At 39.4% G+C, this 27,682-nt stretch overlaps 2 protein-coding genes and 1 non-coding gene across 5 annotated transcripts; 2 read left to right on the plus strand and 1 right to left on the minus strand.

The window, feature by feature from the left end:
* Positions 1–665: 665 nt before the first annotated feature.
* Positions 666–13,276, plus strand: LOC121654189 (endosialin-like). 2 transcript variants are annotated; one of them, XM_042008203.1, is made up of 3 exons: positions 666–678; positions 8,675–8,854; positions 11,348–13,276. In XM_042008203.1, exons 2-3 carry the CDS (start codon positions 8,698–8,700, stop codon positions 13,063–13,065), a joined length of 1,875 nt encoding a protein of 624 aa, XP_041864137.1. In that variant the 5' UTR covers positions 666–678; positions 8,675–8,697; the 3' UTR covers positions 13,066–13,276. The 2 variants fall into 2 exon arrangements, with proteins under 2 accessions (XP_041864137.1, XP_041864136.1); XM_042008202.1 differs by lacking the exon at positions 666–678 and having other exon boundaries at positions 7,915–8,854.
* Positions 13,277–17,134: 3,858 nt separating this feature from the next.
* On the plus strand, positions 17,135–27,665 carry dpp3 (dipeptidyl-peptidase 3). 2 transcript variants are annotated; one of them, XM_042008200.1, is made up of 19 exons: positions 17,135–17,246; positions 18,761–18,913; positions 19,060–19,204; positions 19,292–19,381; positions 19,528–19,665; positions 19,916–19,990; positions 20,190–20,280; positions 20,487–20,617; positions 20,882–21,012; positions 21,380–21,438; positions 22,497–22,691; positions 22,783–22,895; positions 23,011–23,103; positions 23,245–23,307; positions 23,404–23,528; positions 23,862–23,982; positions 24,281–24,460; positions 26,491–26,653; positions 26,857–27,665. In XM_042008200.1, the coding sequence occupies exons 1-19, from the start codon at positions 17,158–17,160 to the stop codon at positions 26,997–26,999; spliced, it is 2,298 nt and encodes a 765-aa protein (XP_041864134.1). In that variant the 5' UTR covers positions 17,135–17,157; the 3' UTR covers positions 27,000–27,665. The 2 variants fall into 2 exon arrangements, with proteins under 2 accessions (XP_041864134.1, XP_041864135.1); XM_042008201.1 differs by lacking the exon at positions 17,135–17,246 and adding an exon at positions 17,477–17,570.
* Positions 17,150–17,231, minus strand: trnas-gcu. Its single transcript has one exon. It is a non-coding gene; the product is annotated as a tRNA-Ser (tRNA).
* Positions 27,666–27,682: the final 17 nt, after the last annotated feature.

Here is a 27,682-nt window from a genome sequence, read left to right on the forward strand (position 1 = left end):
TCAAAGGATGGAAAAGTCTAGCCCTTCAGACATTTCCTGCATGGTTGAAAATATTACCTACTGTATTGAAACCCAACACTAGTACAACCTTCCCTGGCTACCAGGGAGAATGAGAAATGTGTGTTTAACTGAGAAAAACAGATGAACTAGATGAAAGAGTGAGAAGTGAAGGCAGTGGTAGAGGCTGCAGTAGAGGAAGACACATAAGCAGATGGACAGAAACATAGACACTGCTGCCAACAAATACACTAAAAGGAACCAAGGCAGAGAGACACAACAATGTGAAATCGTGTTTTTAAATCAAACAAGGCCAGAATGGTTGGATTAAAATGGAAAAGAGTGAAAAAAGTGAGGAATAGTGATTGCACCCAGAAGCAACAAACGCAATGCCAACAAACTGAGAAAGAGGAGAAGAGAGCAAAAGAGAAGTAAAAATAAGGGAGAATCAAAATGAAAAGGTAGAGGGGGAGGATGGGGGAAAGGTTAGTGTCTCCCTAGGGAAATTGAATATGTGGAGTAACAGAGCTGAGGAAAAGGAGAAGAGGTCATTCAGGGTACACTGAAACGACTGAGAGGTGAAAGGTTGTGTTGAACTATTAAGATTTATGGGTTAGGCTGAGAAAACTGCAACCTAAAATAAGTAAAAGAAAGTCATTTTACATGTAGTGTGCTCTTCCTGTCCCCTAACTTTCCATAACTTTAGATTATTTTATGTCTGGCTTCAACATTTGTTCAGTTAGGCAGTTTGTGAACTTTGAGCCTACAAAAACAATGTCTGGCTGAGTTCTTTGGCAAGTAAAGGGACACAAGAGCAAAACTTTGATTACTCCTTGACAACATGTGGTCTTATCATTGCACAAGTTTCAATGAAGACATGAAAACAGTGAGCAGCCATTTATAATCCAACCTGTATTTGCTTCATGTGAACTTTCACAGCATTATATAGTTACATGAAGCTGGAAAAATTTCTAAATATTTGGGTTATCAGATAAAGGTGTTATCAAATGAAGGAAATTCGTGGCTGTTACTCTACCTAGAAATTAGGATCACACTAGGAGTGAAATAGTGAGAGATTTAAAAGGAGTCCAGCAGTATAAAATACCTACAGATATCTTTTCAATCATCTAAAATGTATGTTTACATGTCCGCTATTTAACACAGTTGCTGAGGAAAGAAGTGGGAGTTGATGGAAGAATACTATTAAAGAAACTACTGCTCACAGAGAAAAAGAAAAACACACAACTCAAGTTTACAGAAGACAACCACAATGCCTCACAATGATTTTAAGACAGATGTTGCCGACAAATTATATAAAAAGTTTTAACTTTTTTGCAGAAATATAAATTGTTTGGAGGAAACAATCAAAGCAAAAATAAAAAAAAGCAACTGATTAATTCAAAATAACAAGCTTTTCTAAAATTTACAAAAAAAAAAAAAAAACAGTCATTACAATTGTGCCAGATATATGTTATATATTCTGCTCTTTACATACCATTTATTATTTCTGTCTATTTTATGATGAATTGTCATGTTTTAGCTTTATTTTCACATGTATGTATATTATTTTTGTTGTGCTGCAGCTTTGTGTTGTGACAAAAGGGACCAAGGATGAAAATTAGCTGCATTTTACATGTCTAATGTATAGTAATGTGCTCAAAAATGAATAAATAAAATAAATACAGAAATAAAGCATATCTTACCCTTAAAATCTTCACAAAAATATCATCATCACATCTTTAAACTCAAGTTTAACAAGGTGATTATTTGTTTGTTTGTTTTTTTTGTGAAACTACAGGTATTTGACATGAAGAAACAATAACCAGCGGGTAATTAATGTTTCCCCTTTTGAACTGTTTCACCCACATGAAAAAAAGATTATTAGTTTCCTGTGAGCGCCCCCACTCTGTGCATTGGATTTAGGGCTTGGGTTATATTTTAGCAGTGTGCAGCAGAGATTACTGGTAAGAGGTTGGTTACAGGTAACATCAGTCAAAGCTTCTCATGAGATGAGTGATTGAGGTCAAATTTTGAATCAGATTTAGAGAAAGGGAAGTAAATAAATTGGAAAAAAAGATCTTAAGCACAAGTAAAGAAGAAATCAGTTGCACTGAGCTACTAAATTGGGACTTATTAAATAAGTAGAAATTGTGCTTTTAGGGCATTTTTGTTCACTTCCTGCTTGTCTGTCTGTTTGGTGCTGAGAACATCTTCCTCACGATGTAGCTAAAACTGACATTGCATGTTTCATATACAAGTGGTTCAACTTATCTGCATGTTTGGAAAGCTTTGTGTGGTTAAACGGAGCTGCAAGCATCCAGCAACAGATATTCACCAACGCTCTCAATACCAACCAAACTGTGGTGTCCAATTAGAATTTATCTTCTTCTCAGTGCAGCAAAATGTTTTAAAGAAAAGTTAGTTTTAAAGGGATTAAGGAGGATTTTCTTATCTTCTGTCTTCGTTTATTTAAACAGAGACTGCTTATTTTTCATTAAGCTCCCTCTCTGCTTCACCTTTCATACATTTCATCTCATTCATGCTTGTCTTTCCAGTACAACAAAGTCTTCAGCTGCTGGCTACTCAGGGATCTGGAAGACATTGCTGCACTGGATCAAGTTTGACAGCTGTTATTTTTTTATTTTTTTATTTTTTGCCAGCAGCAACTGTATTACCTATTTACCTCCTCTGTGATTTTCCTTAGAATTGCACTGAAATAAAATATAACAACCTCTGACTCTGTGACCACCTTCTGAGACGGTGTGGTGGCCTCTGCCTCCCAGCTGGGAGGGTGAAAGGAAGATGGAATAGCAAAGAGGAAAATAAGAAGCTGTTATTAGACTTTGCTCCATGCAGAAGATTTTAGCAATGTGTTTTGGGAGTAATTCGCATTCTTTTATTTATGCTGAGTCAGGCAGTTCATGGGTCCTTTTTGTTTCCAGAGTTTTGTTTTTTTGAGAGGCATAAAGCCTTAGCTCATTTATGTGGGATGTGGATATCAAGTACAAAATGTGAAATTCAAATGAAACAAGACAGAGAGAATAGAGGGAAATGGTTTGAAAATAGGTCAGACACAACACCGCCTTTCACATCAGACAACAGTTGGACTGTTTGTTGCTCTGTCAGTCCTTTGTGTCCTGTCCCTTTCTTGTGGAGTCGTCATTCTTTCTTCTCACTGTTAATGCTTTTACCATTACAGACACACACACACACAAAAGGTTCCCCCTCTGGAGAAGTGTATCATGAAAGGCACTACAAAGAGGTGTAAGATGTCTGTGCACGTCTTATGGCTGTGTCCATGGAAAAGCTGAGCCTGTCGTCTGGTAAAGGAATAATCAGGCAGGAATGATCCTGTCCCAGTTTTCTGTCCTCTGTCCTTCAGTCTTGCTGCAGTTTTAAACTCAGTATTTCTATTTATCTTTGATGAGGTCACACACGTGTGATTCTTGATGTGCAGCTACAGACCCTTTCTGCTGATATCACATACACATCACTGCTACTTATCTTTTATTTCAGAGCAGCAATTCATTTAAAGAAGTTAGTAACTTTTCAAAAACATGTAGTTCATGATTCAGAAACCTTCATTTGTTCTACTGGAGTTCCCAATTCCAGAGCTTCCTTATTTTAATAAATTCTACCTTGCAATTAACTGCAGATTAAAAAAAAAAAACTATTATAGCTGATAAACTGAGCAAGCTTCACCTGTAGAGCTTTAAGTCCTCTGGATTTAACAACTGGACACTGACCCCAGTCGACTCAAATGTTTGTGGTAAAGATTTGTTGACAGTCAGGGTGTGGAAGGAGGGCATTCGTGTCTGCTATGAAAGATGAAGAAGAAGAAGTGGATAAAAGTATAGCCTTTTTTTCCCCTCAGAAATCACCAGGAATGCATACAGTCCATTATTGAACCACAAGGCTGCTGCTAATTGCTTCAGTGTGTCCTGGTGTGTGTGTGTGTGTACGTGTATGTACGTATGTGCGTGCATGACTTGAGACACCAGTGGTTGGGAAAAATGAACAAGCGACGTGTCCTGCTGTATTTAATATGGCAGAAGTACTTCAGTAAGTGCAACAGTGCAAATCCATGCTCCTCTGACCCAAGACCACGAGGAAATAACAGTGCAGTTACCTTGACATCAAATTTTCTACAATCATCAAAATGTCACAGATGTTTGAATGAATGACCTTCCTCGCCGTTTGTTCTGTTGTGGTTAGGTTTTATTACAGCCAGGCAATCACATATACTCCATGTTAGCGATCACCTTGATTTACAGTTGTGTTTAGTTTTATTTTTTTATTTTCAATCTGTTAGAAATGAGCAGCTCCACTTCATGTCAATATCCAAGTCATTCCATGAAAGAGCTTGTTGACTTTCTCTTGAGGCAAATACCTCATATTACCTCATATTACCTCATATTAGTTCCTAATAATGACCAGCTAAATCAACGCATGTCCCATCATTATATGCTTACGCACTTGCTTTGGATTTTTCCTTCAGTGCCATCGTGAGGTTCACATTTGTGACTTTAAGTAAACGCAACTATTAGATCGGAATGCAATTTAGGGTAGACATTCATGTTCTCCCCTTAAATTTAGCTCTCGGTCATTTTGGTTATTATCAGATGTTTAGATAGTCATCATCTGATTTTAATTTGTCTTCATTACCAAGTACAAAACTGCATAGTACTAAACTAATAGTACTGCATTCATCCTCAGCTGCAAAGAAATATTCACATGAAGATGCAATCATAATGCCTGTTCAGTTTTATCAGAGTGAGCATGGCTGCAGACTCCTATCCTCATAAAATACAAACCACGAGCATGGACGGATGATGTGATGACAGCCTCCTGTGCACAGACCTATAAAAGTTTTTACAGTTAACAAAATAGTTGCATTCAGTGTAGATGCGGTTTGTGTTTCTTTGTGGCTTTTTACTTCCCTTTTTGGTCATTTTATGGCTCGTGTGTCTTTCTTTGTGGTGACTTCATCGTGTTCTTTTGTTTTTTGAGGTCATTTTTTTCCTCTTTGTAGTTCACTGCTTCTGCTGTCCCTTTGTGTCTCTGCAGCCATTTTTTAGATTTAGTGGCTATGACTGTTGTTGTGATTATATCATTGTGTTATTTGTGGCTGTTTTTAATTCCTTGTAGTGACTTTTTCCCTCTCATTGCAGCCTCCAAAAAATGTGGTCATTTTTGTTCTTCAGGGTTCATTTGTCACTTAACGCATTGAGCTCTTTGCTTATTTTTTTTAGGCCTCTGTTCAAAAATTGCATTCCCATAATGAAATTAATATATCTCTGCGACCACAAGCTCCATTTGAATACTTATGGAGTTATATTAAAGGGAACACTTGTTAGATGTGTTAAGATGTGTGTTACAAATGAAGAATAAATTAGCATGGCACAAAGCACAAATGAAAAAGGTTTCAATTGCACCTAATAAAAAAACAAAAACAATATGAACATGAATATTTATTTGGAATGCTGCAGCTTTAGCTCTAAACCCTTTTTTAAATCATAGTAGAATATTATCTCTAAAAAGTGTAGCAGAACAAAACTAGAGGTTTTAGTCATTTCATGCAAGGTCTTCAATAAGGCCATTTTGGTACAGTGTAGAATCGTCTGTTCTCTCTGTTGGTTTGTGTGTGTGTGTGTGTGTGCATAATTTTGACATTTTTAAGTAATTTTATTTTATACCTGTTTTGCTACTGTTTTGCTTTTCTAGTTTGTGGTTATTTTGTCTTTCCTTGTAGTTTAATGCTTGCCTGTTGTGTGGATTTTTTTTTTACAGTTGGTGTCAGTTATATATATATATATATATATATATATATATTACTACAATGCCATTTTAAGTCTAAAAAGACAGTAGTGTTCTGGGTTGTTAACAACAGCTCTGTAAAGGTAAAACAGGGAGCTTTAATGAACAGTTCAGCTGTGCAGAAGCTTGAAAGTGAGAAAGTGTAAGAACCAGATGATATGTGGAAAGTAGGTAGAAGTCAAGGAAGGAGAAAGAGGGCTCTGACCAAGGAAGCAAAAGATATAAAATCAAGACTTCTGTATGTTCCATCAGAGGTCTTTGGTTGGGAGATCGAGAGACTTGGATACACTGTATGTAGATTAATGTGTACTAAGGGAATTGGGAGTGCAGGACTATGGAAAGGCGAGGTTTTGTCTGTTCTATCAATTATATTCTTGGAATGTGCCTCTGGGGGTGTGGCTGTCTGAGCAGGAGGAGGGGCCAAACAGGCTGAATGATAGAATAAACAGACAAATAGTGGGAGTTTGGGGGTAAAAACTGGTCCTCTGGGACAGAGAATGGTGGCCTGAATAACTGAAGCAAGATGAAGATAAGGAAAAAGGGGAGGGCTAGAGGATGCAAGATGACAGAGGGGGTGGGGGGCAGAGAAAGCTTAGGATAAGTGGAGGTCCAGGAAAAGTTGAGGAGAATGAGAGATGTGGAGGTAGGGAATGAGGCCAAAAGGCTCTTTGGGTTCTCCAGGATCCTGAGGTTTTATTTTTGTTCTTCCTCTAGTTTCAGTGGCTGTTACATAACTGGAAAAGATTGCTGAATAATAAGACTGTATATATTCTGTCTGCCAAAACCAACACACCACAGCAGGACGACTCATCTGCTATGCACAGAGAGAACAGAGGCTTGGAAAGAGATTGCATGTGGTTAATAACTGCTTCTTCTGCACATACTGCATCACTTTTCCATCTCATCATTCTTTGTTAAGAGGCTGCAGTGGCTGAAATGGTGCTGTCATCTATTAATTTGCTTTAAACAGCAGTTCCATTCCAGACCTTGAGGATTACAATGATATAAAGCTGCCCAAATTATGTTGTGGCTGAGTTATACTTTCCACTCAGAAACATAATGAGCATTTTGCAGGATTTTCTTTTGTTCATCCATTTAATTTCTTTTTAAGACATTAGTACACAGTTTCTTCCACAAGAAAGCTTTAAATCTGGAACTTTCCCTTCAGGACTGAAATATTCACATCACAGCTTTTGGTTTCATTTAATATTCTTTGGCTTTGCTCACCACACAGACACAGGGGAAAAATAAAACAGATCTTATTTTTTTTGGAAAATACAAACCCAGCCTTTGACTTTAACACCAGGCAGCCATTGATGGTAGACAGATCCTGTGACAGCAGTGGGGGTACCCCACCAGTCAATCCTGCTCCCCAGCCATGAAGAGGTCAAGCTGATGCACATCTGGCATTTCCTGTTTCCTCTACTCCAGATGCCCCCAAGTTATCGTCACACACATACAGACTGAGGAACTCTGAGACATCTGTGCCCTTATGAAGTTATTTTATAATAGCATGACAAAGAAGTCACACTCACAGTATACACAACCCAACAGGTATTCCTGCTCCATACTCAAATGTTTCCATTGGACAGTAAAAACTTCCAGCTGTTATGAACTTGGTAGAATAAAAGGGAAAAAATGAGAGGGGGTGTGAAAGCATGTGAGGAGTGAAGGTAAAGAGAGAGAGTTGAAGTCAGAGGGGGGTTAAGAGAAAGACAAAAAAAGTAGCAGAAATAATGTGGATAAAAGGAGAATGATAGTGAAAGGAGAAAAGGAAGTAGAAGAAGAAATACTTTACGCTTCTGTGAATGCTTCAGCTTAAATGTTGTGTCTTTATGAATGCATGCGTGTTTAAATAGGGGACAGAATGATGCCGTATGGTTTTCATAACCCTCTCAAGGTTTTTAGTTCTACTGCCACCCCCCAACACCCCACCAGTCATCCCCTCCAGGTCCCACTTATCCACTCATACACTTTACCAGCCCCCTCTTCCAAAAACGCACAGTTCTTTTTCCTCTACGTAGCCTTCCCCCTTCCTGCCCTCCCCCAACTTTCTCTCTTTCTGAGGTTCCATTAGAAACACAACTCTACAGAGGCAAGAAAGCCCCGGCAGGATCAGACAGAGTACCGGGTTTCTGTCACTGAGATTTATTGAAATTATACATGGACTCTAACTTTTTGGGACTTGTCTGAAGGGCAGATTGCCCTACTCAACCCTTCTGAATCTCACTGTACTCTAAATTGGACTCTACTGGACTTTAATTGAACTTCCTGGAGGGATTTTTTTATATTTCCCCTGAAAATTGCTTCAAAGTGTCAGCTGTACTGACAGTTTGAATGGAGGCTGATCTGCTCTGCACTGAGAGTTTGCTTATCTAAAAGCTTGAGATATTCAAGGGGAATCATAGTAAACAGATATCTTTCTTTTTGGACTTATCTGACACAAACTCCTTGAATTGAAAAGTCATTCAGACCAAATTATTTATTTTGAAACTCAAAAGTATAGATAAAAGTAAATTAAATGAAGTGACTCATTACGTCCAGGTTAGTCTGAAAATAGACTGTTTTCTCCATTGTTAGGATATTTATTTTTCCAGTAAGTCAGGGATATTTTTTTAATGTTGGCTTAGTATGCAAAAGTTCATCTTGCAAAGCTGCAACAACATGAACGTCTTGTGCATCCTGTGGCTACTGACTCTCTGTGTGGCCCCTGGAAGCCGAGGCCAGAGGCTGAAGGAGACAGAGGGGGAGCAGCCACTAGTTCAGCTGGCAGAGAGAGATGCGCTTTGCCACCAAGACGGATGCTATGCTGTCTTCCTCCAAAAAAGAAGCTTCAGGGAGGCTGGGCGGAGCTGCAGAGAGCTAGGTGGAACCTTAGCAACAATGCATACCCATGAAGCAGCGGGTGTGGTCCATGAGCTGCTGTCAGCGATTGAGGCACAAGGCTCCAGGTTGAGACTTCGCCTCTGGATTGGGCTGCACAGACCCCCACGACAATGTTCATCTAACCGGCCTCTCAGAGGATTCGTCTGGGTTACAGGCAAAGTCTTATCATTTTGGCTTTTGACCTTTCATTTCTCTGTGCTTACCACCATCACTTTATGTCAATTATTTTTCTTCTTCTTCTTCTTTTTTTTCTCTCTTTGGTGTTTAGTAAGTGTGCTTATATAAAATTAGCCCAAACTAGAGAAACACAATACATAATAAATGCCAAAGGGTGTAATTACAACTTAACTTAATAAAAAAAATCAAGTTTATAGACAAGTTGAAATGTCTATAGGATGCCTTCATGAGTTGCAAGACATTATCAGAAGCAAAATCAGCCATCAGTGGTATAGTTGAGGATTTACACTTTGAATCTGGAGAGCACCATCAACAATCTCAGAAAGGCAAGGTTAGACAGTTCCCACCCTCTATGTAGAAGATTGGATGGTCTAATCCTGCAGGGTGGAAGCTTTACAGATGATTTGGATGAGCTTCGAGGATCTGATTAACTTAGAACTGGTAACCTGATCAGGGTGTTCCCTGAAAGCAGCTGGGATAGGCTCCAGTCCCCCCCATGACCCAGAAATGGATTAATCAGGTTTAGAAAATGGATGAACAGATAAAATGAGAATCTAGTAAGTTAGGAGGAAAAGATAGCACAAGCTGGTTGGAGAAACGTATTGGTGTCTTTTCCTCTTATGGTGAAGATGTCGGATCTGACAAGCTCTGCTTACAACAGTTGTGCAGTGAAGTCAGATTCTGTAAACTTTCAGCTGTTGAGCTGTTCAGCTATGTCAGAATAGGATTTAGTTCATCTGGAGACATTGCACTCTTATGCCAACAAAAAACCAAAAAAAAAATTTCAAATGCTACTGAAAAATTAATACATTAATTGCTGATGCTTCCACTTGGATGTAACCTTATGTAATCTAGATTTTTTTATTCTCTGCATGTATGGAAGAATTAATCTGGCCTTGCATCAAAGTGTGGAAACAGGGTGGGAATCGTTATCTGGCTGCTGGCTGGTGGTCATGTGGATGGAGCCAAAGTATCCTCATAGACCTCCATTCACTGAATGAGGCAAAATATGTCATCAAACCAAAGCCATTTTAAGAGTATGAGGTTTGTTTTATTCTCCAGACATCTCTAAATTTTGAGGAACATAGCTATTTTTTAGGGGATGTAAAACTGAAGGAGTGGGACTTTAAAGTTCAGTGGACACAAAATCAATAAGAAAAATACGGGTTTTTGCTGACTGGAGATTTGCAAGTCACCATAATCCATCAGCCAGAAAACTACACACTAAGAGTCTTCCTAACTTAATTGTTTAAGCAGATCAATGACTAAACAGGTCATTTTCATATTTTTTGAAGAAAAATGTAAATTGAAACAACACCCTTCTGAAGTATCACTTTTTATTATGATATTATGATATTAAACCATTGTATGGCTCAGCAACCTCAACACATCTGTCTACCTCTGGTACCTTAAACAGCCTGCACAGCTTTGTGCTGCCTGGATGGTTATTGCATTAGCTCCTTTACTTTTAGAGACAGCACTGGTGCAACCAGAGAAGTTCACTCCTTTTTGACCTCATTGCCACCCTTCAGTCTGATTTAGTCATTACACAAACCCACTAAAAACCAGATGTGTCTGCCATTGTCTACTATTAGAGCAGGCCAGCTCACTTCTGATTTTTTTCTGTCATAATTTAAAGATCATTAAAAGAAAAGAAAAAAAAACACACTCCTCTCTTTTGTATCCTTGCACCAAGCCACTCAGACCATTTTGGTTTTAGTTACTCAGGGTGACAATATGAGACATTGGGATTGAGAATAGATTATTTGTGCAGGTCACAGCATTGAAAAAGTCAGATTTTAAGAACTCACTGGGTAAATCATTTTTGCAACGATGGCTAAGTAGGTTCATTCAGGAAACATTCATGCTGAGCATTCATTTCAGTTTGTGCAAAAAGTGCAATAATGGGGCACTAAAGCATGTACATTTAGGCTTGCCAAGTCTGAAAAACTATCCCTAAAGCAGACATACATTTATAGACTCAAGATATATGGTAAAAATGGATTTTGTTCTCTTATATTTAAAAAAGTTAAAACAGAACAGAAACAAGCTTCTTGAACAAATTGCTACTTAATGCTTCTTTAAAGGTTGCTTAGAGGCAAACTTCCCCCTATTTTTGTTGGGAGTAATGACCCTACCCCCACCAATGGAAATGACAGGGGGACAAAAGGATACTGTTGCTACAAGAATAACTGGCATTTAAAAAATGTGTCCGCTATTAACATTATAGACTTTGGCGACTCTTAGTGGCAGTTTAAAAAATGCATTGCTGCCAACAGAAGGGTCCTGGTATGGCAGCTCTTCATAACTCAAACAAATGAGTGGGCTAAATGCAGATTCTTTGTTTTTGTTTTAAAAAAAATGCAGTCAAAGTAATATGCAAAATGATAAAGCCACAAATGAAAACAAATGGAAAGTGGAAGTTAATTTGTGTTTTACTGAACTGGTCCTTGTCTTTATCTTCCAACAGGAGACCAAGACGGCCAGTTCACAAACTGGCTTCGTGAAGAGTCCCCTGGGACATGTGCAGCCCCTCGCTGTGTGGCCATGATTGCCCACATGGCTGAGAGTGGACGAGAGAGCAGAGATAACTTTAAGTGGCTTGATGGCTCCTGTGTCCTACCTTTGGATGGATATGTGTGCCAGTACAACTACAAAGGGATGTGTTCACCGCTGGAGGATGAGGGAAGAGGTTCAGCTGTTTACACTACCCCATTTAATCTTGTCAGCACCCGGCTGACCCATGTGCCCTATGGGTCTGTAGCTGTTCTACCATGCCCTGTGGACAGCTTAAACCCAAATGCTCCTAATGAACAGATGGTGCTTTGCATGGAGAGCGATGATGAGACAGTGGGCTGGTCTAGAGATACCCCGCTCTGCTCATCAGGTTCAGCACCAAAGAGCCAGGACTGGTGTAGGGGAGACCATGGATGTGAGCAGTACTGCCAGACCACAGACACAGATTACTACTGTTACTGCTCTGAAGGCTTCGTGATAGATAAGGATGGCTACACCTGCAAGATTGACCCCTTAAGCCAAACCGACCAGCCTGAGCTGTTCTCTGACTCCGACAACACCACTGACCACCCCCAAATCAAGGAGGTCTGTGTGGAAATGGGGTGTGAGTATAACTGCATGGAAACAGCTCGAGGCATCCGCTGCACATGTCCCCCGGGCTACCAAATGGGTCCAGATGGCCGCAGGTGTTCTGATGTCGACGAATGTCAACAGCAACCATGCCCACAACTCTGTGTCAACATCCCAGGCACTTTTCTCTGCACCTGCTACCAGGGATATCAGACAGATAATGAGGGCGAGTGCATGGATATCGATGAGTGCCTCGATGAAGGCAGCTGTGAAGGCCCTTGTGAGAACACAGTGGGTTCCTTTGCATGCTTGTGTAGCCCTGGCTATGAGCTGGGCAGTGGAGGAGAGTGTGTAGACATGGATGAGTGTGTGGGGGAATCGCACTGCCAACAGCAGTGTCTCAACTTCATCGGAGGGTACCAGTGTTTCTGTGACAGCGGCTTTGACCTGCAGCCAGATGGACTCACATGCCAGCCTTCAAATGATGATGGAGAATATTCCACTCTGACCCCTGACCCCAGTGACTCTGCTGAGCATGATATTCCCTTTTCTAACTCATTCACCCCTGATCCCAACTTTGAAGTTGATAGCAACTTTGAAGACAAGTGGGGGACAGAAGCCACTGAGGTCATTTCCCCTGATGTGGCTCATAGGTCAGATAATGACCTAAACCAATGGGATGACCTGTCACCGAGGCAATACCAGACAGCCCCATCCCCAACACAAAAAGGCAGCACAGACAATGAAATTGATAATGATGCTAAGATGGGAAATAGAGAACCTGGTGATGGTGTGGTAGCTGATACTGCAAATATATCACCAGGTGGGGCTGGGGAGGCAAAGATGGGTAGCGCAGTGAACACCAACGGCACAGCAGAAAATGTAGCTGGATCTGATGAAGGCAAACGAAAGCACGACAAGAGCTGGTTGCTTGTAGCCCTGCTGGTGCCTCTTTGTGTGTTCCTTGTAGTGATGCTGGCTCTGGGGATTGTATACTGCACCAGCTGTGCTGTGGACAAGAGCCTCAGCTTTTCAGACTGCTATCGCTGGGTACTTCCTACAACGCCTCCTGAGAGGAGAGAGGGCAAAAATCAAGCATGAACCCAAATTCAAACACACTCAGAGATGTGTTTAGATGTTTGTTAACACTCTTCTGGTGCCGAAAGACTGGTCATTAAAACTGCAATTTGGATAGTACCGCTGACTTGCTCTAATCATTTCTGTTGCAGAGCCTTTGTAAATAGCTCACTCATCAAGTTTTTTGCTGTTCTTGTTGTTTGTTTTTTTTATTCAATAAAACCATGGAAAAGATGAAAAATGTGTGTTTGTTTCAAAAAAGAAACAAAATGAAAGAAAAAAAAACACCCACTAAAAGGATAAGAAATGTTTGGAAAGTATGTGTAATAATATTTTTGGTTTCAGTAACTAAACCAAATCCACTTTCAGTTTAACAAGCAAAATCTTGTGAAATATGACATGGAAAAGAAAAGCTCATGTCCGATGAAAGATTTAATATCTGTGTTGGAAAGACCAATAATAGCAAAAGATGATAGGACAGACCTATATCCGTTAGCAGAGGAATAGCCTTTAAATTCAGTCCAGTCATCACATTAATGCAATAACTTCCTGCTTTCTGTGGATGTTGGAGAGTTCATCATTGAGTTTTCTTCCTTCTAGTAAAAATATTCCTTCTGTTTCGCTGTCTGGGGGCTATAATATCTTCTTCACCATTTTAGCCCAAAAGATTACCAAAAAGCAGGAGTCCCGGCCTTCCCAGCAGGGATGGGTTTTGCTATGGGCAAGGTGGGCGACAGCTCAGGGCGCGATCTATTTGGGGGCGCACGAGCGCCCTCAAAAAAAAAAAAAAAAAAAAAAAAGGCAGTTTTCTAGACTGATACCGCTCATTTCCACGTCAAGTTACTATCGTGTCAACTTGCTGTTGAGAGTCATGTATACCAGTTGTGTGTGTGTCAGAAGAAAAGCCAGGGGGTCGACGGGCGGGGAATCAACTCGCAACTGCAGAGGTTGAGAGCAGGTTGAGTCTCACTCTCAGAGGAAAAGCAAGGAGGGGCCTGATCCCAGGCCACACACAACACAAACTGCTGCTTCCAAATAAATTGTATTTCATTCATAAAATTAACACATATGGATAATTAAATTTATTGGGTTACGTGAAAATGTTAAAAAAAGAAAGAAAGAAAGAAAAGAAAGAAAACAGGAATCTGCCTGCATTAACGTGAATTTGTTCACATCACGTGACGTCAATCTTGACTCTGGGTTTTTGACGGACGGAAAAGGTGATGATCTTACATCGAGTCAAGGGTGTATCACGGACAGAAGACCAAATAAACCATCAGGTGCCCAGAAAGAGAAGGAAAAGAAGAAGAGAAACGCTCAAAAGATAAAGGTGTGCAGGTTTCTATGAGTGTCGTTAATTGTGCATGTAATGAAACAGTAGCCTACACTATTTATCCTCTTGCTAATATGTTGCTACTTAGCCACAGAAGACGACTGTATTTGGTTTTTAGCTTTACTTAAGCAACTATTAAAATTTGAGGCATGAAGTCATGCAGTTAATTTCACCAATAGGCTAGTTTGTGTTTGCAACACAACAAGTGCAAGTTCACATGGACCTATTAGTCTGTTAAGTTGGTAAACAATAGTACGTCCTGACTGTGGAATGTTTAATGCTACACGTGGGTCTATGCTAACTTAAATAACTTATATAGCATTCATGTCAATATACACTGACATGACATTTTGTAAGCTTTATGTGATATAATTTTTTTGAATAATTTGTATTGTGTTGTGCTTAGTTAATAGGATGTTAACAAATGATAATAATTTGTGCATTATTATGTTTTATTTTAATTGGGTAACTAATGCATGTTAAGTGTGATCTAACTTACATATTGTGTCTTGTAAATTCAGGGGCACTTCTGAAATATTTTGGAGCAGCTCCCACTGGCCAAAATGAAGAGCCACCTCCCTCTGCAGCCACATCTTTGCAGGACTTGTCAGGTGTGTGTGTGTGTGTGTGTGTGTGTGTGTGTGCCAGGTGTAAACAGGGTGAAAGACCCAGGTGCAAAAATCTGCTACAGTCTGAGCACTGAATTCAGATTATGTTAATTATTATTACTATTTTTTATTTATTTTATTTTATTCATTTGTATTTGTGTGATGAAGGATTTGTGCAATTTACACTGGTGTTTACAAACTATTTCATTTTTCTATCTTATTGTTTTATCTATTCTTGTTACCTTTCGTATTTAATAATAAATAAATAATAATCATTTTCAGTCGGTCGGTGGGGGATGGGTCGGGGTGTTGATGGAGTTGGTTAGTTGTCGTTGGTCGGGTGTGGGGGGGCGCTGCTGGGTGGTTCACCCTGGGCTCAAAACTAGCCAGGACCGCCTCTGCTTCTCAGGGTGTGTAGAGCACTCCACAATGATCTGGGACCATATCCAGAAGCCTGGAGCAGAACTCCCTAAAAGGGGCCCCAATACCAGCACCTCTTGCTCAAGCAGCATGTTGTGTGTCTCAACAAACAAGTGAGAGCATGCTTATCAAAATGAAGAAATGATATCTGTCTGACAGAAGAAAAACAAGCCTACAGATAATACAGAAACAAATTTAGCTCCAAGCATCTATTCTGAGAATGATGACTAGCCTACCTGGGTGTTACCAATGAAGTCTTTATAAAAGGGAACAGTATAAGGAAACAAATACAGAAATTAAATTAATAGTGTTTATTGACATATAAAATTAGGCCTTCCCCTTTTATTTTATCCAAATATCGCTTCAGATAGAATCACAGACAGCCTGAATGCACTACACAGGTTTCACATCAACCATAATACATTCACAGGCAAACCACTGCACATCAATAACACTGCAGATGAATTCACCCTTAAAAGAATGGGGTGCAACCACTACTGAATACGACCCAGAGGATACATAACATTTAGGGGAGTGACCCCCCCCCCCCCCAAAACAGACAAGATATAAAAACTAAAAGTTTAAGGCCAGTAGTCTGCTGTAAAATTGAAATTAAAAGAAAACAATTAGGACCCGGAGCTTACTAACCACAATAAAATAAACCTACAAAAAAAAAACTCTAAAAACACAGCAGGTTGCGATGCATGAAAACTGTAACAAAACACAAAATTACTAGAACCAAAACAGCATTGCAATTTTATATCTAAAACATTAAAAGAACAAACATGCAGCGACAAATTACCACCCATTTATTTACAAGGCCCAATGCCTCTCAGACCCAACCCTGCCATACAAAATACATTAAAAATGCAAACAAACACATTAAAGCCATATTTACTGATGCAGAAGAAGGACAATGTCCGTCCATCTGCGTATCCGTCTTCTGCATAAAGGGGCCTTAACTGTTGGAGAGAGCACGTTTTTCAGTGTCACCTGTGGGATTTATGGCTCTTTGAAGGGAGCCAGATCTTGACGGCCATTCAAAAGGGTTTTTCTTTATTTAATTTTTTTAGAATCAAATCAAGGGTAACTCATTTTTTATCAAGAAAATAATAACTACTAACAATTACAAGCTAACATTTGGACCTAAAAATCTTCCAAACGAAGCGGATGATCCTCTCCGTTTCTATTAGCACCGTGGATAGCAGCATTGTTTGTCTGTTGTGTGCAATGAGCGTCCACACAACTACCTGATGTGCTTCTTTTTGTGTTTAAAGAGCTCTCCGTCGCCGTTTCCGATTAAGCAAGCTGCATACAGCAGTTTTTTTTTAAAGTAACAATTTTCACCGCGCTACGTGCATTACTATAAATGCCCTTGCACGTGACGTGTGAAGTCGCGGTGCACGTGCGAAAATAAGCCCCAGTGTAATTCGAGCCCTGACTCAGAGTATTTGTTTCCGAATACTTTATGCCCATAGATGTCCATTCATGTAAATGTAGCGAGTTGGACATCAGACTCCTATGATGGCACACATGTAAAGTGGATCATACATGTGTACCAAGAACAGCTGACAAATGAACGGCTCACAGCTGCGACTCCTTTGGTGTCGTTCATTGAGTGGTTCAAAAGAATCGATTCGTTCATGGACGCCATATCTTTATTGTCAACGCGTGGTTGTGTCGACCAAAGGAAACATGCGGTGTCGTCGAATTCTGCAGCTTTACACCTCAATTTGGAAAACGTTATCGACGAGGATGGGATTCGAACCCACGCGTGCAGAGCACAATGGATTAGCAGTCCATCGCCTTAACCACTCGGCCACCTCGTCAAAGTTGCTAGCAAGGTGAATCAGCTGATCCACATACCAGACCACACAGACTTTACGGTTTGTTTTGTGTGCCTGTTTTTCTGTTGTTAGAGTCTTGTAGCATGTGGTAGACGATTCTCGTGATGTTTTTCATGTTAGGTCCTGTCAGAAAATTAAAAATGACTAAATGAGTGTGTGAACTAATCCCACCATGCCACTTCATGAATGGTTCAAGTTTGTGTCAATCACAAAACACATCCCGTGATTGGCTGAGAGGCGGTTCTAGTTCTGAATGAATGCAGGAAGTGAGCAGCGTGAGACTGCAATTTGACGTTCGCCTGGGACGTTAAGGAATTTGAGGTAAAGGATAGTCGAGTTTACTTTAAGATTTATTCCTCGGAATTGGGTTGCAAAAAAAAGCAGAACATCCATATAAATAGCTTGCATTATATTTTAAACATACGATCTTGTTTACAGAAGTTGTGGCAGTGAGTGTTGCAAACACACTTGCAAACACTCTGTAGCCATTAGCATGAGCGCTAAAAGCTAACCTTAACGTTAAGTTAACCTTTTGTTTAAACATGCACTGTTAGTTTGGTCAGGCTGATTGTAGACCGGTTATTTTAAGAGAGTTACTAAGATATTTTACAACACAGATAGTAATTTGTCTATATGCCCTAGCAGAAACCGGAACAAAATCCGAGTTTATTTATTCAAATGAATGAGTTCCTGTTGGATCTGTGCCACGGTTCGATGGTTCAAGGCACTTATGTCGAGTGACTAACCTAGATTTATTAAATCTCAGTTAATGTGTGAGGTCAATTAAATCTCTGTTAACTTTAGGTATCATTTTCAAAAAGAGGAAGAATATCAATAACAATGCAATGGGTTAGCAGAATTTGCACATTAAACGAAATTATAGGCATTTAATGTGAATAGGTTTAGAACAAATGCCACATAATAAATTTAATGAATAGCTTTACACGTGTAAACTCCTTCTTTCTTTTCTTTTTTCTTTGAATGAATCAAGTTTTAGCGATATTAAATTTGTTTGCGCTTGTGACAGTCAATGTCATTTTTATTGTTGAAGCAAGCATTTATAACAAAATTAAATCCAAAATAGTGCACAGCTTGAATACAAATGCACTCATAACAGCACAGTAAAAATAATTGTATAATCTGTCATCTACCCTACATATGAGGCAGTAATCATACTGTTAAATCTCATATTGTATGAACCACGGTGATAAACTTAACAGTATATTAACATATTATGTTATAGAACTGCTTGTAATAAGAATTGTATAATAGCTTACATTTATATTAAATAATCATACATGTAAGTCGTTGGCATTTGTGTTGTTTGAGTTAAAGATTCTTTCACTTAGAAAGAAAGTGAAAGAGTTTTCACTGGCATGCCTAAAGCAGACAGATGTGCGAAGACTTCCTGGAGCCCTCAGTTGAGGCAGCCAACTGTCTTTTCCTGACTCTTCTCTTTTCCATCATCTACCCTTTTTGCTTCTGTCTCCCACTACCTGACCTTCCCTCAGTACCTTAGTGTTAAATCTCAGAGTCGAGATGGTGGATTCTCAGTACTACCTCCCAAATGACATTGGTATCTCTGCACTTGACTGCGGCGAGGCCTTTCGTCTGCTATCACCTCAGGAGAAGATGTATGCCCACTACCTGTCACGTGCCTCTTGGTATGTTACTAACCTCAGATATTTTAAGAGAAAGCACTGTTGTCAAAAATGTTTAAGCTGATTTATGGATTGAAATAATAATAATTTTAGACAGTTGAAGAGTTGTAGCTTAGAGATTAAGAAAGCATGATCATCATCTTTCGTAGGTATGGAGGTCTGGCAGTGCTGCTGCAGACATCCCCAGAGTCTGCAAGCATCTTTGTCCTGCTGCAGAGAATGTTCAGGAAGCAGACTCCAGCCCAGCTGGAACAGGCTGCTACAGCAGTAGGACTCAGCTCTGAGGAGTACCAGGTACACGATCTGAATATCTTTGATGGTTTGTCATGACTGCAGACAAAGATTTTATTGTGCCATTTTTCTTCTGTGTGTAATTTTCAGGCCTTCTTGGTGTATGCAGCAGGTCTGTATGCCAACATGGGCAACTACAAATCCTTTGGAGACACCAAATTCATTCCAAATCTACCAAAGGTAAAATACCCTGAAATACTGTGTGTGACTGCTGCTCTTCTGCTTTGTAATTCGTTTTACATCATGAAATTACTTCTCAGATGTTATACAATCATACCAACTTGATGAAAATTCAAACAGTCTTCATCATTCTTGTGTTTATCCAGGACAAGCTGGAAGCTCTGGTGAGGGCCGGCCAGGCGTTTCAAGAGCAGCCTACAGAGATGGAAACTCTGTGGAACAGCTGCTCACATCTCATCTACTCTCTGGAAGATAGACAGAAACAGCTGGGGCTGGGCAGCAAGGTGAGATCTTATATCATTTAACAAAAGCTTAGGCCATGTTCTATCAAAACTATTTTCTTGGGTGATTATTCTTCAGCGCTGGGTAGACTGGATAGTTTTCGCCACTGTTAGTGTATGCCTAATTTTGTGCACTTTTTATTAGTTTTGAAAAGTTACCCGACTTATAGGAAGCCACTGTAGTCGACTTTGAAAATGTGACACATTGGAAAATGATAAATGGCTTGTAAAAGTTTGTTTTTCTTTTCTTCAGGGAATTACAACTTATTTCTCAGGAAACTGCTGTCTGGAGGATGCTGAGCTGGCTCAGAGGTTCCTTGACTCAAAAGTAAACACATTTAGACTTAAAGCAATCATTTTGTTTTTCTAATCGTAACCTTGCACCTGTGACAATTTTCTTTTCATGCTTCTGTCTGACACGTCGGTCTCTTGTCAAATTTATATTATCTGTTCAGTATTTTGCATCTCAAGATAAAAGGATGGACCCTTTTTATTCTTACTGAGATCATGTTTTTTTTTCTTTCTAGAAACTTTCTGCCTACAACACACGTCTCTTCAAGAGGGAAAATGGAGGGAAAGCCTGCTATGAGGTGCGATTGGCTTCAGCTGTGCAGAAAGGTCAGAACAAAAGTGAAGTCACACTAATGATAAATGGGGCATCCAAAATGTAACATGTCACAAATCATGAGTCAAGCAGACTCTCATGTTCTAACCGGTCATATTACCCGTTTATTATTACTGGGAAATTGATCAGGACTGTTTTGTTTATGTAACGTAATGACGTTGGCAATGAATAAATGAATAAAACACCCTTTTTGCTTCAGACTGCGCAGTAGATGGGGAGTGTGAGTCCTGCTGTGGCAGCTTCAGCTTTGAAGACAAAGAGTTCATTGTGAAGAGGGGAGACTATAGTCCTCTCATGGAGAAAGTCTGCTATCATCTCCAACAAGCACAGGTGAGACAACAAAGAAAACAGCAGGACATAAAGCTGCGGTCTGTATTCTTTGAGCCTGACAGCTATATAAATTTTACAATATCACAGTTAAACATAAAAAGCTATGACTGAGAGTTTTTAGATTTAATATAATTAGCTATTAAAAGATATGTACTAAATGACAAACATGCCTCTTAGAATCTACATTTGGAGGAACCCATTATGTTTAGGAGAAGAAAATGTGTTACTAAACTCAAAGGAATTCTCCTAACTATTATTTGACAGGGTTATGCTGCTAATGAGAACCAGAGGAAGATGCTTGAAGAGTACAGACGCAGTTTCAGCCTTGGTTCGGTTGAAGCCCACAAAGAGGGCTCACGGTACTGGATCAAAGACAAGGGACCAATTGTTGAGAGGTGAAACAACCACTGAACATGTTTACTGTCCATTTTATTCTTATAGCGATAAGGAGAGTCTTGATTTATGACCCAATATAAAATATGTAAGATAATGAACACAATTAAAGCACAAAACAATGTAATCATTAAAGTTAGATTTAGTAGTTTTCTTTCTTTGTAGATTATGTTTAAAATGCTGTATTTTTTTTAATGTTCTCTTTCTTATAAAGTTTGTTCAGGCCTTTGCTTTTAGCACTGAGTGCTATTCTTCTCATTAACCTCTGAAACCTTTCTCACTCCTCACTCTCACTCCTTTCTCACTCCGCTCTTTCCCCCTCGTTACTCTTTTTCTCCTTCTTTTTCTCCTCTGTCTCGCCTTTTCCAGTTATATTGGTTTCATAGAGAGCTACAGAGACCCATTTGGCTCCAGAGGAGAGTTTGAAGGTAATTGACAAACTGATCAAGAACAGTGATGCTGTTTATTGGGATTCAAGCTGTGATCCCGCGGGCCTCTTAAGTTTTTATTGCACTGAGTTGAGGAGTTGGCTGTGCTGCACAGAACTGTTACTTAAGCAGTCATTTGGAGTCTTTAACTGTTTTAGATGAGTTTGGATTTTTGATGCCAGCACCATTTTTACAAAAATGTTGGGATACTAGGCAAAATATAAATTACTATTCAAGCCCTATCGAATATATTAGCTTAACGTCAGTAGTATACTGCCAGCTAATGAGAAGTGGCCCCATGTGGCTTGCTGTCAGCACATAGTTAAAAGCAAGTGTCTCTGGTGGTATGGGGGTGTAATAGTGGCACAGTTAACCTTCACATCTAAGCAATATACATGATGTAAATTGGGGGCACCATATACTGCCATCCAGATTAGATCCTTTTCATGGAAAGTCTAGTTTATTATGCTACAATAATTATGACCCTTCATTCTGTGTGTAGTGAAACAGCATTGCTCCTTTTGTGAACAAGTTTTAGTGGCTTATGTCTGCATTTCAAATGTGTCAGGTTTGGGAAATTATTAAAGGGAAATAAGATTAAATAAATGTGAAGTGGTGCAATATTGCTAAAGCAGTAGCCTACTATATTTCAAAGGACATTAGCCTTATCCCAACTGCAGAGCAAGACGGATATATAGATGTGCTTAAACCAATTGACCCAAGACAGCAGTTACTGAGTCGAAATTACTGCAAACGCTTACGGATGGAAGAGGCAGCCTCACTGCCTGTTTGGTGAAGGTGTCCTCACTGTATTTTGTTATATTGAGATATGATTTGTGGTCCATAGCACCCAGCTCCAACTGATCTTAAAGGGACAGTCACTGTAAAAATGTGATGCTGTTTTATTCCATTTAAGAACCTGATCATTTGCTATTCATTTAGAATAAAAGCCTACACATACATACATAAACACATACATTGCTTATTGTAATTTGTATAAAGTTAACTCAAAGTGCTATAATAACTTGCCATGCCCGGGGCTGTGGTGTCATATCCAGGCTTTGTTGCGGTTGTGAACAAGGCGATGAGCGAGCGTTTTACCAAGCTGGTGAGTTCAGCAGAAGTGTTGCTTCCTGAGCTGCCTTGGCCCCGGGAGTTTGAGAAAGACACGTTCCTTAAACCAGACTTCACCTCCCTGGATGTCCTCACCTTCGCTGGGAGTGGAATACCAGCTGGCATCAACATCCCCAACTGTGCGTACGCTGATATCCAGACTCAAAGAAACACAAGTATGCACAGTTCAGCATTACGACTAATATTGCTTTTGGTTTATTTCCTTTTTAGATGATGACATCAGACAGTCAGAAGGCTTTAAAAATGTGTCGCTAGGCAACGTGCTGGCTGTAGCCTATGCTACACAGAAAGAAAAACTCACCTTCCTCCAAGAAGAAGACAAGGTAGTGTATGCAGCCTACACAGAAGCTGTTGTTTCCTTTTAGATTTATTTTAACTTACTTCCTGTGTGGAACTGTGTGCCTTTTATGTTTCATGTGTTTTTGTTTTTTCCTGTAGGATTTGTTTATCAAATGGAAGGGTCCATCCTTCGAGGTGCAGGTTGGACTTCATGAGCTGTTGGGCCATGGTAGTGGCAAGCTGTTTGTCCAGGTCAGTCAAATGAACTGTGTACAATCTCATCAGCCAAGTTACTTCTTGTGATTTGTTAATAAAAAAAAATCAAACTGTTGATGTTAAAGATATTTAAACCTTTTGTTTCCTTGTTAATTGTTGAATTCACCCCTTTCTCAGGACGACATGGGCAAGTTTAACTTTGATCAGAGTAAGGTGGTCAACCCAGAGACCGGGGAAGTGGTGAGTTTGTGTCTGTGTGCATCATGGTGTCTAATCTTAAAAATAAAGTGGTGAAAAAGAAACAATGTGATTAAAGGTGTGACTTTTATCGCTCAGGTGTCCAGTTGGTATCGGGGCAGTGAGACGTGGGACAGTAAATTCTCCACCATTGCTTCTTCTTATGAGGAATGCCGAGCTGAATGTGTTGGACTCTATCTGTGTCTAAACAAGCAAGTGCTCAGGTATGCCCTGATTTAGTTTTGGTGTAACCGTACCTTACATTTACCTTACATGAGACCTAACAAACAACTCTTTAAAGCATGTCAAGTACTGAAGCAGAAAATAAATACAAGAGCTTGAAGAAATATTAGGTAATTAATTTTGTTTAAAAGCCTGAGGCAGCTGTTGTCACAGGGCAATTTTTCTTATTCTGTCAAAATTATATTGATGATAATTAATCCCTGTCATGTAATTCAGGCCCTGAAAGAGGATTAGTGGGAACTTCCACAAATGTGGCTGATGGCCTTGAAAGAGGCCGACATGCTGACTGATTTGTATGCCTGTTTCTGTTCCAGTATTTTTGGCCATGAAGGACAGGATGCAGAGGATGTGGTGTACATTAACTGGCTGAGCATGGTCAGAGCAGGCCTGTTGGGCCTGGAGTTCTACACGCCTGAGAGCAAGAGCTGGAGACAGGTAATCTATCTATCTTTATATATAGAGAGAGAGAGAGACCTGTATTTCTTTTTATTTTATTTTTTTTTAATACTCGTCGCTTTGTGATAAACACATCAGTTGCAGAGAACCTGAGGTATACATTGTGTTTGTAATAGTGTTTATATAAAAAGTTCACACAGACTATTAAACATGTTTTACCTGCTATTTAACATGATTAGTAGGACGTTTCTGCTCTGTTTTCTATTAAGTCTGACTCAGTGTTTATATTAGTGACAGGAGACATATACAGCTTGCCACATATTTCTGTTCGCCTCAGGCTCACATGCAGGCTCGTTTCGTGATTCTGCGTGTTCTGCTGGAGGCTGGGGAGGGGCTGGTGGGCCTGGAGGAAGTAACCGGGCAGGACGGCAAGCCTGACGCACGAATCGTACTGGACCGGAGCAAGATCCACACTGTGGGGAAGAACGCCATCCACAGGTTCCTCTGTAAACTGCAGGTATATTCACACCTCCCAAACGGCTTAAACACTTATAATGAAAATACAAAATGTCCCAATGGAGAATTTAGCCTCTTCATTTTACTTATCTCTAGATTGCTAGAGAGTAGTGGGGTGCCATGTTTCAGTGCTTGAGAAGTATCTGGTGGGGTAAGGGCCTTGTTCAGAGGCCCACAGTGCTCAAACAAAACTTGTAAAATAATTACTTTTCAGGTTGGGCAAGGATATAGGGATAAATTGCTGCAACTGTCACTACAACCCTTATTTTAATCTCATAAAAAAGATAAGAGAAAATAAAAGCCCATCTTTATTTTGATGTTTTTTTTTTTTTTTAGTTGAAACAGGTCCATGTTTATCATTTGCGTGGCATTCCCTCTTCTTCAACACCAATCTTTTTCTTAACATCTGTAAACTGAGGAGAGCAGTTGCTGGACTTTTAGGAGAGGAATGTTGTCCCATTCTTGTCTGATATGGGATTATAGCTGCTCTGCAGTCCTGGGTCTTTGTTACATTTTGCATTTCATTAATTTGCCAGATGTTTCTAGTTGGTAAAAGGTCTGTAGACAAGACAATCCAGCATCCAGACTCTTCTGCTAAAAAGGCATGTTGTAGTAGTTTTTTTGTTTTTATAAATTTAGTTATTTTTTATTTAAAAAAAGTTTGATATTGTAAGATATCAAGTTCTCAGTATTTAATGTTTTCTATATTTCATTGCCCATGAGCTATTTGGTTATGTGTGCAAATCATTGCCTTCTCTTTATTTAGTTTTTGTGTACAGCATCCTCTCTCTTTTTGAACTGAGGTTGTACTTCAGGGGTTGAAATACCATGTGTGTGTATAAGTTTGTACATAAAATCGCAGTGGTGCATCTTATTTTGGACTACGTGCAGCTGTGCAAATAAGGAAACAGCTGCTAACTTGCAGTGTTGCCAGCTTAGTGACTCCATCGCTGTACTTGGCGAGTATTCAGACCCCTCTAGCGACTCATTGTTTTCATTTTTATATTTTGTTAAGGGACTAATGGCAAATCTTGAAACTTTTCTGGCAGTTCCTCACAGCTGCAGCAGATGTTACTTCTGCACCCAGACTGAAAATGAAACGTGTACATGTGAAGCTACTGCCGGCTGATCCGCCCTGGCTCACACTCAGATATTAATGCCTGTTAATACAGGCTGTAGATAAAAACCTTTAAATAGATAGATGTGACAAAAACTTGTTCCCAGCGTACTGCACTCTTTTCACAGAATTACTATGATTAAATCTTTTTATTTTAAAGATATTAGCTTTAAAGGCTAAACATGTCATCGCCTTCTTACCGATCTAATGTCACTTTATCTTCTGCTGATATGTCATAACAGAACTTTTAAGCGAAAATGTCCAATTGTATATTAACTGAATATTTACAGAAGTTTGGGGTTTATTTTTCTCTTGAGACATCACTTCCACCGTCACATTATAGAAGATCTGAGATTGTAATCCTGCTTTTTGTCTTTTCCAGCACCTGATGCCTGAAATTCACCATCTGTTCCCTCTGTGTTAGGAAGGAAAGCAGCTTAACGCAGCTTTGATAATTATCCTGCTGACAAGTTACATTTTAACTAATAAATCCTAAAATTTTCATCCTTTTTCTGTCATATATTTTTGACTTCATTAAATTTAATGTTTAAGTTGAGATTTACAGGAAATATTTTAACTGCTATTATGTAAAGAGAAGACTGCCGTTAAAAAGCAGCTTTTAAAAAAAATGTTTAACAAATAGCTGCTTTGTAACCAAAAGTTATTGCACATTTGTTCATGTGGAGATACTTTAAAAGCCTGGAATACATCAGTTTTGAATCATTGAATTTTGTACAATCTGATTAATCGTGATCAACCCAGGACTTAATTAGAATCTTTCGTTTCTAGCTATCCTGAGCCAGCAGCATGTAATGGCATGAATATGATGGTTGATCATCTCTGTGTGTAATATTCCTTTTTATTTCACCACCTCTATACCAAACATGTGGTAACTTGATTCCTCCCATTCGCAGGTCTTTAAGTCTACAGCTGATGTGGAAGGAGGCAGGGCTCTTTATGAAGGCTACTCCACCGTTAGCGACAGCGGAGCTCACAACTTCTTGCGTCTACGAGAGACGGTGCTGCTGAGAAAGGAGGCTCGCAAGATGTTTGTTCAGGCCAACACCAGAGTGACTGGTATGTAGTTTATCTTTGCTGACACAGACGTGAGTTGGATCAGTGGTCATTTCTGTGGTTTACCAGAAGCATCAAAATGAGACAGAGAAAACAGAAATATTACATCCAGTGTTGAAGATGCACACCACAGAAAACCTGGACATTGACAGTTTTCTTGAATTAGAGTTAAATATTCAGTTTGTCTGACTTGGTGTATTTTACAGGGGAGAACATAGAGCTGGTGGAATATGAAAGCAGCGCTGCAGGTTTGATTCGCTCCTTCGTCGAGCGCTTTCAAGACGACGCAGACCAGCTGGAGGACAACCTCTTGGATCTGAGCAAAAGAGACTCATCCTGCTGGTGTTGATGATGAATGTTCTGCTCCTTCAAAAATACCAACTGCTAAGTTCAGTCCTTTTTTCTTTTCCTTTTGTACGTAATAAACCGTAATAAATAAAATCTCAGTTCAAACTTTAAAGATAAAGCCATAAAACTGCCAGCTGCTTTTTGTTTTTTCAGCAAAATAATTTGAATCTTCAGGTATGCTGGTTCAGAGTCAGGTCCATCTCTGAAAACTGATTCAAACACAAATAAATGAGCTGATTAATACCATTATCTCTGTTTAAGCTAGACGAAGGAACCATATTTTCTAATTATAAACAGTAGTCAAGCCCAATGCATCTTGACAATGAATAATAATTCCTGGGTATAAATAGGAAAATTACACAAATCTTCACTAGACTGTTAGTACTGTGACATGATCTATTTGTTCTCAAGATGATGTACCTGGATTTATTTCTACTGTTAATTTTGCTGCTTAAAATTAAAAGTGAAATGCTTGTGCTGCCTATGTATTGATGATTTCACAGACTGTCATATGACTGCACTGGCTGTAAGTAAATCTTTACACATTTTTTTTCTGTTTTTTAATGGCAGATTTGGTATAAAGAAGTAATGGAGTACTTCTATTGCAGTGTAAACTCTCAGTAAGAAATGTGCTGGTTAAGCAACACCAATAAAACGTTTCATAAGATCTTACTGGTTTTTTCT

The sequence above is a fragment of the Melanotaenia boesemani genome, chromosome 15, assembly GCF_017639745.1.
Source record: "Melanotaenia boesemani isolate fMelBoe1 chromosome 15, fMelBoe1.pri, whole genome shotgun sequence".
NCBI lineage: Eukaryota > Metazoa > Chordata > Actinopteri > Atheriniformes > Melanotaeniidae > Melanotaenia > Melanotaenia boesemani.